General features: G+C 43.4%; 3 protein-coding genes across 3 annotated transcripts in view; 1 reads left to right on the top strand and 2 right to left on the bottom strand.

Moving 5' to 3' along the window:
* CCDC66 (coiled-coil domain containing 66) overlaps positions 1 to 237 on the top strand; it is a 37,789-nt gene extending 37,552 nt beyond the window's left edge. Inside the window, exon 19 of the mRNA XM_018556274.1 lies at positions 51 to 237. Coding sequence (XP_018411776.1) covers positions 51 to 104 — 54 coding nt within the window. The 3' untranslated portion in view covers positions 105 to 237. The remainder of the gene's footprint in view (positions 1 to 50) is intronic.
* Positions 238 to 4,871: 4,634 nt separating this feature from the next.
* LOC108786887 (protein TASOR-like) lies at positions 4,872 to 5,839 on the bottom strand. The gene has a single exon (XM_018556281.1). It carries the CDS (start codon positions 5,485 to 5,487, stop codon positions 5,059 to 5,061), a length of 429 nt encoding a protein of 142 aa, XP_018411783.1. The 5' UTR covers positions 5,488 to 5,839; the 3' UTR covers positions 4,872 to 5,058.
* The window catches only part of FAM208A (family with sequence similarity 208 member A), a 57,746-nt gene continuing 53,819 nt past the window's right edge, over positions 5,584 to 9,510 (bottom strand). The window contains exons 21-24 of the mRNA XM_018556279.1: positions 8,897 to 9,005; positions 8,350 to 8,528; positions 7,622 to 7,780; positions 5,584 to 5,647 (exon numbers count right to left, since the gene is read on the bottom strand). Of these exons, the coding sequence (XP_018411781.1) occupies positions 5,613 to 5,647; positions 7,622 to 7,780; positions 8,350 to 8,528; positions 8,897 to 9,005 (482 nt within the window). The 3' untranslated portion in view covers positions 5,584 to 5,612. The remainder of the gene's footprint in view (positions 5,648 to 7,621; positions 7,781 to 8,349; positions 8,529 to 8,896; positions 9,006 to 9,510) is intronic.

Genomic DNA, 9,510 nt, shown 5'->3' with positions numbered 1-9,510 from the left:
ACCTCATGGCTTTTTTTTAACATTACTGTACTCCTTCTCTCCCATGCCAGGGTTTGCTTCAGAAACAAAGGGAGCTGGAGACCGGCTTGATGCCTGATGTGTAAGATGATGGACCAGACAGCTCTCCGGCTGTCCATTATATAATGTAGAGATGTGTTTGTGGATATTTGTTAAATTATATATAGAACGCACTGTTAAATTATCAATGTGTTTGCGGTTGTGTCTATTTATCAGACCTCATCGGAGTATTTGTCAATTTTGTAGCTTGTTTTTGATAAATTAAATCTATTTTTAATATATTTTAAAATGGCTTTTTTTTTCTATATACATAAAAGTTCCTTCGTGTTCCAGTATAGACATTATATACTATTTCGGGCGTAGGGCGTTTTCAAGCACGTCAAAATGTGCTGCAATACGCCCAGGTGGGAACCGTGCCCATAGGAATTCACTGCTTGAGCGTTTTTCAGCGCTGAAAAACAGCCAGGTATGAACCCAGCCTAAGTAAGCCATTGCCAAAATAAGAAAGAGGCTTGACTGGGCCATGAAGCACCACCAGTGGACTCCTGAAGATGGTCTTGTATAGACTAATAAATCGGCATGCAAGATCTTCCATTCATCACACAGGGTTTTTGTATGCCATCGAGTAAACATGGAGGAGGAAGCGTGATGGTCTGGGGCTCTTTTGCTGGATCTAGTCAGCGACTTGCACAGCGTGAGTGGCATCCTGAACCAAAACTACTAGCACAGCATTTTGCAGCGCCATGCAATACCCTCTGCTGTGTGCCTAGTTGGTTACGGGTTTATCCTTCAGCAAGATAATGACCCAAAACATGCTTCCAGGCTGTGTCAGAACTACCTTAGAAGAAAAGAACAAGTACAAGCAGTCTCCAGATTTAAACACCATCAAGCTGTTTGAGATGAGCTGGCCAGAAGGGTGAAAAAAGCAACCTACAAGTGCAACACATTGGTGGGAGCATCTGCAACATTATTGGGAAGAACTTTCCAAACAATATTTGACTTCATTTGTAGAAATGCCACAAATGTTTGACTGTTAAAGTAGACAAACGTTTGCAGATGGTCAAAAAATTGATTACATTTTGTTAATGATTCAATAATTTTTTTGGATGTCCAATTTTTTCTTTGTTCTAGGCTTTATTTTCAGAGTACATTGAGACATTACAAATGTCAAGAAAAACAGGGGGTGTTCTAAACGTTTGACCACTAGTGTGCGTTGGCCGCTCTTGCTGACTTGTGAAAATAGTAGCTGTCTAGTGGTTATGTGGCATCAGTGATCCAGGTTGCAGATCATGTGGGCTCTGGCTTACTTGACTGTATGCTTGTTCATCATAAACCATCAGGAAGAAATCATATGTCTCACTGTGGCAAGACGGTTCAGATTGTGCCCTGATCAGATTGTTAAGTTCCTGCTTTTTCTGCCAATTGGCAGACAGACTTCCTCAGCTGTGCATGTCTGGGGCAGTGGTCCGAATCCCAGGAGGTCTTCCAGGTCCTGTTTTTGCAGGTGGGGGGCACTGACTAGGGACCTCTGGCATCCATCTTTAAAAGGAGAACTAGGTGAGTGCTTTTCACTCACCTCATAGTTCTAGCCGACCTGTGACAATGAGACCGTCACCGGTCGGCTCAGTAGATCGGGAGGTGAGCGAACCCATATCGGCGTTCGCTCACTTCTCGATCCTGTCACGGCTCTCTGCCGTGACAGGGGGAGGGGCTGGATTCTCCCCTCCCCACTCCGCCAGCGCTGACTGGCAGAACGGACGGGGGAGGGGGTGGGTACAGCTGGCTCTGCCTCTAGATAGGCAATGCCAGCTGTCACTCACACAGCTGGGCGGATCCCGGCATAAATGTCGGAATCCGCTTCAGCGTCTCAGTATACTGCGAGCTACAGCTCGCAGTATACTGAGTCTAGGGTGACGGGAGGTCGCTAGTTTGTGTCCTCCCGTCACCCTAAGGAGAACTATGGGGAAAAACACTGACCCCATAGTTCTCCTTTAATGACAACCTGGATAGCTTACCAGGTACCAGCATCCTCTAGATCAGTGGCTCTAAACCTGTCTAACCTCAGGATCCACATTTGTCCTTGGTCATTAAGTCGTGACCCAAGTTGCACTGCAATGGAATGCATGGCATTGGGGTATCGCACATTCCGCTGTGGGTGGGAGGTGATGAATGTCAACGCAATGCACTTCCTGCACCAGAATGCATAGGTGTGATTATAGTGCGTTAATGGTACAGGACTGTTCAATTAGCACACTGTACTAACGTGAACACACACACACACACACACACACACACACACACACACACACACACACTCCCTACCTCCAAAGAACTGGGGTCCAGTGTGGGCTGCTGTGCTGGAACTCCATCCATACATAGCTTGTACAGCTACCTTGTGGGCCCTGTAGAGGTGTCGGGAGCCAGAATGTGCCGTCACTTCTACAGGGTATGCGAGGGAGCAGTAAGCAATGCGCATGAATATGTGGATCTCCCTCACGGCTTCCGCTCCAGCATACCCCACCTTAAGCGGACACTCGGCAGCATATTTTGAATGGCTGCTTTGCATGAGACAGTGCTGTGCTAGGGGGAGGCTGAGAATTCTCTCACCTAGAAAAGTGTAAAGCAAGCAGCGACCCAGCTCTTCTGGCAGTACTTTGTTTCAGAGACTGTTGGTCTCTCACTACTTAATTTAGACCTTGGTACAGAGTCCGCCATGCAGAGAGACTGCCTCCTACAAATTGAATGTTAAAAATGAATGCTAAAAACTGGATGGCTATTGCAAGAGTGTATACAAGCAAGTTAATTCAATGTTCAAAGAACTGCTTAGGTATTAATTCTGTCATACCAAATACAAACATATACAAAGTCAAAGCATAAAACATGTTTGGATAGCATTTTAATGCAATGGGTCATTATACAGTGGGCAGAATAAACTGACAGTCGCAGTTAACCTTGACCACATATAGACATGATCCATGCTTCAAGTGGAAACAATGTTAATGTTAGCTAGGCACACACATTTTATTATAAAAAGACTGTTCAGGTAATTGTCTCCCATGCCTTAAAATCTCACATAATGTTTCAGATAGAAAATATTGAGGTAACTATTTCAAGTTATATAAAGGTCATAAAAATTAATAAAACACATATGTACAACTGTTTTCAGTCAAGGCCAAAATACTGTTAAAATCCCCCCAGAAAATAGGATTTTTATACTCACCGTAAAATCCTTTTTTTTTTGGAATTGAGGGACACCTGAAGTCTTAACCTTTGGGTTATACTGCCATCAACAGGTGGATTGCACACTGGCAAACAAAAAAAACTGTCATCAGCCCAGGATAACCCCTCCTATTACCAGTATGCTTCCATGATGTAGCAAAGCAGTACAGAGAGCATGCACTTTTGTACAAAATCTTCCCCAAATGGGTACAAGGCTAATACTTGCTTGGGGAAGCAAACAGCTCTTCATAGAGAAAGCATTGGAACAGAGGGTGCAATAGAAAAGTATTTGCAGTCTTTTAAAGACCATAGACTGAAACTAGAGGATCAGTCAGTTGACTGTGCCGTTTCCAAAGTGGTGTGCATCACATAGATGAGAACCAAAATAGTCTCTCAATTTGGGAGTAATAGAAATGGACTGCTGCGACGACTCAGAGGCGAGCTGGAGTAACTCTGTATCAGAGTCTCAACAATCGATGGCTCAGAAGCCTCCATGGCCACACGGAAATCAGATATACAATCTGGAGCAGAAGCATGCTTGTGGCCTCTGCTGCAAGAGTCGGCAAATAACTTGGTGATTTGGGCCATGAAATCTTCTATGACTGTACTAAAAAGGGCCAAGCAAACAGCCACAGCCACAGAGCTGAAAGAGGAATCCGATGATAAAACAGACTGTAGCCGCAGAGCTCAAAATGACTCCAGATGTCGGCACCAGCAGGAGGGCATGCTGCAAGCAGCCACTAGAACTGTTTTAGAGTGTAAGCTGGGGGCCACCCATTAAGCTGGGGGCCACCCATTACAGGACTGTTCTATGCATCTAGACTCACAGTGTGCGTGTGCAGGGGGCTGTAAAGTAATGTAATACTCAGGGTAAGAGGCAAGACCTCAGTTACTCATGAAACCCAGTTAGCTGGTAGCACGAGAATTTTGGATGGCTAGAGGTGACCTAACTCACTGTAGTCAAGGGGCAGTAGGAATGGATTAAAGTTCCATGTGTATTTACAAGCAGGAGCAGCAACATGGAGATGCTTTCTTAATGTAGTTTGGTGGAAAGAGCGTGGAACGCATGTGACAATCCATCCAGTGGATGACATGAGCACTTAAGTACCAGTACCACTGTTAACCCTTTCATGGCGGTTTCCAGGAGGGAAATGGTGTTTTAAAAGGCACCCGGCTAACAAAGTAATTGTGAGCAGGCCGGCTGAATGACCAGCAAGGAGCTACAGCTAAGTGAGTCTTCAGAGACAGGGCAAGCGCTGAAGCAATGCCAATAGACCTGGAAAGCACTCCGTGGGGAACACAGTGCCCAAAGGTCACTTCCAGAATGACCACCCCCAATGTCTGGATATGGCAATTCAAAAGCCAAGGTGGGGACAGCCGTGCCAGATAGCTGCAATCTAAGAGACAAGCTCTAGCAGCAAAGTAGATTAGAGCCTTGATTGAAGAAAAAAAAAAAAAAAATGTGCAAGCAAAAATCGGTTAGTCCATCCTAGGACACTAGTAATTTGCGGCATGCTGGTGATGGAAGAGGGTCATCTGGGGCTGGCCTACAGTGTTGTTTGCCAATCCTCCCCTAGGTGCAGTATAACCTCAAGGTTAAGACTTCCTGTGTCCCTCAGTAAATGAGAAAGTGCAAACCTTTTATACAATTACATGAAAGAAAGAATATTCATTGTACGTCATGAGTCCAGAAAGAGACAAGGTCTTTAAATATAATAAAATGTGTCTTTTACTTTGTATAAGAAACAAAAACAGAATCTTACAAAAATGTCAGATATATAAATATTTCAGGTACATTACAAGAAAAAAAAACCAAAAACATTATTTTACATTCCACTTTTGATCCCACTCAGAGCCAGATGAGGTCTCTTGATCCGATGACTGGCCGTAGGAATTGATGAAAAAGCTTTCCACAGGTGTCTGGTTACGGTATACCATTGATCCAAGAAATGTTTGATGAGTTAACAGGTTGAAATGTGAAATAGCCAATGGCCTTTTATCATAGTCATTAAAATTACTGGACGAATCCTCAGCCGGGTTGCCATTATCACCGGTGGTAGAGCCAGCTGTCGATACTGAAGTTACAGGTTGCATGAACTCTGGGTCAATGGGGGTCTTTTTTGATTCCTCCGTTTGAGAATAATTTACAACCTCCAACTTGTTCACAGTTCTGTCCATTTGAGGTTCTTGATCCATGTTGTGTGTGCATACTTCAATCTGTGGCATCTCGTCCTCTGAATCTAAAGACATGTCTTCCTCTAGATCAGCTTCACTGATAGCTGCATTGCAAAGAGAAGCCAAGTATAACTATAAAATTATACTCACTCCTGCCGCTTTTTTCATATTCAACATGCACTGGAAAAATTCATCTTCTATCACAGTGGTGGCGTGATCGTCCTTTTGGGTAGAAGTTGGGATTTTTAGGAGACAGGGGGGGAGAAACAACATTAGTTCATTGGGAAATCCCAACTAGCATGCCAAAGGCTAGACATACCAGAGTTTTGCTTCTGGCAGTTACAAAAGGAAGCAGAAGGCAAGCTGAGAAAAAGGCTTTGCCCAATCAGACCAAAGAATAAAAAACACACCTATAGGGATTGCCAAAAGTTACTGCAGTATAATATTGCATTGGATGTTAATTGAACAAAAACGAACAGCCACACTGAATTTTCAATAGCAAGTGCAGACCATGTTTGCCAATTAAATTTGGTTATGGCAGATTGGTAAATTAGTAGAGTTAGTTGACTTGTTACTTTCCCAATGACCTAAAGACCAATGAACCCAAATGCAAGCTGACCCATTATGATCCCTAAGAAATGTATATAATGCTGTATGATAAAAACCTGGGGCCACTATAAAAGTGATGGAATGATTCATAATTTCAAGATAAATATCTGGTGTGCAGGTTTCCATAACAAGCTGAGTTTTGTTTGTTACGCAGGTCTATAGAAGAGGCAGAGAGCACAAGTATTGTTCTATGACCAGGCTGTTTGCGGTTCTTTATTCTTCCTGCACTACAACTGCTGCCTGCTTGGCTGCTAACCAGGCAGTCCAGACAGGAGCCCTGCAGCCAGAAAGCAATGTTTTCATCCGATCTTCCTGTAGCAACTGCTCACAGCCACCATAAGATGAAGCAGAAAAGAGAATACACATGTAATAGGATCAATGAGCAGTCTGTCTTTTTCACCACCGGGAGTGAAAATAGTTATTTAAATAACATTTTCAACATGTTGGAAAAGTTTAAGCAGCACCTTCCACCCGTCTATACAAGTTACAGGGATCTTATTTACGCAGTACATTTCCAGTAACTGCAGAGCTGCTATTGATAATTCTACACACATGACAAATGCATGCTCAAGGGCCCATTCACACCCCATGCAGCAGATCATCTCCAGACCAGACCGTTTCTGGACCCAAAATGCATCCTAATGTATCCCTATGCTATTTCTGACCTCTGTTCACACCAGCGCAATCTGTTCCAGACCAGAAATATACTGCTCGTCTCATTTTGTCTGGTCTGGAATGCACTGGAACTGCCGGCAGGTTCACACCATTTTCCAGACCAGATCTGGTCCTTAAACAGCTAAACGGGAAAACAAAATGAGGAAGAGCAGCAAGAAAGTTCTGCACAACTCAGCCGATTACTGCAGTAATAATGGTCACCATCAGATAAATGGAATCACATTCCCAGTCCAGGGCTATGACCAAGTGCTACATATTGATATGTAAATGTTTTTTAAAAAAAAGGTTACTGCCAACAGTCCAAAGTCCAAATCAAAATTAAGGGGCCATCTCTACAGCAGCAGAATGTATCTACAGAAATATTTCAAGTTGTGTGCACTGTTTCCAAGCTGCTGCAGTAGCAAAACGTTGGGATCTCTTTAATTGCATGTTAGGAATCGTATCACACTGCATTATGTCATGGTTAGATGCAATTATGTAGCCAATCATTTCCTTCTACCAACAAATTATTTTTTTTCTACTTCCAGACATTGCATCCAAAGTCACATGCCAAGCTAAAGATTTTCTAATTGGTTTATGTCTAATGCATGCTGAAGCAATCCCTTGAAACTGGTGCAGGATTTTAATTTTTAGAGCAGCTTGCATTTTGGTCCAATTGTTTACATCAAAGTTTTAATGTAAATAAAAACATTATAGCAAAAAGATTAAAGAAGAACTCTGGTCTAAACAATAAACATCCATATGCTCTTAGGTCATATTTATCTCTCTGAAATACAACCGAGTAACAAATCTGTCACAAGTTATCTGGCCCCCTAAACCACCCACCACCATTTGTCTATGTTTAGATGACAGTATTGCTAGTAAAGTTCTTCTTTAATATTATAATTATATACAAGGATATGCAAAGTTACACAGAACACAATACCTTTCTGGTTCTCTTGGTTTACCAGCTGTGCTAAGCAATGCTCTTCATTGCTGGAGTTATGGTGACCAACAAGGTTTGTAAAATTATTCATGAACTCCTCCACTCTTGTCACCAGAATTCCATTTTCAGCATGACTGGTAAACAACGATTTATCCTTTTCTGCAAAAGAGAGACAAATGTAAATGCATGATTGTTGTGCAGTAGTCTAGACCAGTGGTCCCCCAACCCCCGGACCGGTACCGGTCCACGGGGCCCCGCACTGCCGACGGGCTTCACAGTGAGGGGGTGGGTCCTGTGAATCACCTCCCCTCCCGGCCGCGTCCATAGTAACAGGCGGTGGGAGGGGAGGCGAGTCACAGGAGACGTGTGTGTCACAAGCCCCGCCCCCTGCAGTGAGTGCACACAACTCCCTGGCTGGGTAAGTCCGAGCGCAAGAGGGGGGAGAGGAGGCAGCAGCAGCTGGGCTATCTCGTCCAGTTTTTCGGTGGTGGAATAGGTGAAGAATTCCAACGCTTTCATTTTTTGGTGTAACTATTTTATTTTGAAGGCATGTTTAAATACAATTAAATTAAAATTATTAAATCAAAACAATCTAAAATATAAACAATCAACGCCCCCCCCATCAGCAGGCCACGGTAAAATTATGAAACGTTGACCGGTCCGCGGCGATAAAAAGGTTGGGGAGCACTGGTCTAGACCATGAATGACAAATGTGTGAGAAGATTTACCTGTCAGGAATATTAGATGCCTCTGCTGTATGTTCTGAGCCTGAAGTCTGACCAGACAGTCCAGTTCCGGAGCTTGTCTGGTCTGAGAATCGCAATTATGATAAGCAAGGATCTCCACCAGATGCTTCTTTTGATAGGCGTTTAGGAGTGTCAATATATTCAGGGCAGCTTTGTTTAACCTGAAAAAGGAAAATAATGGAAAACATATCAATGTGCGTCACTGTGTACGAAGGTCCTTATCGGGTGTCCATGTTGCTGCCTGCTGGTGGACACCTGAGGCAGGGTCCTCTCTGGTCCTGAAGACTCCCCTGGCAGCTTAGTGACATGACAAGGAGCAGCAACAAGAGTTGGTCTGGACTGCAGCTCTCGTTCACTGGTCCCCACAAGTGGAAGAAGCACTGGCAAAGATTTATTTATTTTTTCCTCATCGATGGGTTTTAGTTTGACCTTCTAATGGGTCCAACTTGTATACAAAATGTAGCAGCTGAAGAAGGTTAACAGCAATGCCCAATGTAGCCTGCCACCTCTTCTATCAGAGACCACTCACCTCCCTAATTCCTTCAGTTTCTTCTGAAATTTGCAATGGATCTTCCATTGCCATTTTCCATCCGGACTGTCAATTTGCTCCAGGAACATCAAGAATTTTTTCAGTACATCTATAAATATAAAGAATGAAGTGTTATAGGGTGACTACTCCTAAAAAACCTGTTGTGTCACACTAATGCTGGGCGGGATTACAGCTTGCCTCCCTCGAGCCTTAAAAAAGGTTGTTCTGAAAGAATATGAAAGCAGCCATTGCAGACTTCTTTTGAGAATGCTAGTTACCTGGCCATCACGATGATACAATGACTTTAGTACTTTGAAATCAGAAATCCTGGCCTGCATATTTCTCAGGTCAGTACCTCACTGACTTTTTTTTAGAATCTATTAAAGCCAGGCAACTAGGATTCTTCTAAAGTCATCTATGGCAGCCCTTGTGTTTCTCAGCGCAGTTGATAAAAGTTCCTATGAAAATATTGACTGAGTTTGACTGAGTTTAAATTTGCATAGGCACAAGCCCATGCATCACTTATGTCAATATTAACATGCCAGGCAGTAGGTCTCTAGGCACCAAATACTGCATTGAGGGATTCAGGAGGGAGCAGGTCTTCTCACCATACC

Source organism: Nanorana parkeri, unplaced genomic scaffold (assembly GCF_000935625.1).
Source record: "Nanorana parkeri isolate BGI_ZX_2015 unplaced genomic scaffold, ASM93562v1 scaffold231, whole genome shotgun sequence".
Taxonomy (NCBI): Eukaryota; Metazoa; Chordata; class Amphibia; order Anura; family Dicroglossidae; genus Nanorana; species Nanorana parkeri.
The sequence above is the reverse complement of the archived record's forward strand: the minus strand, read 5'-3'. Positions and strand labels throughout refer to the sequence as shown.

What these genes read in the sequence shown, in the direction of transcription:
- LOC108786887 (XM_018556281.1), bottom strand. Translation starts at nt 5,487, where the DNA reads ATGTCTTTAGATTCAGAGGACGAGATGCCACAGATTGAAGTATGCACA.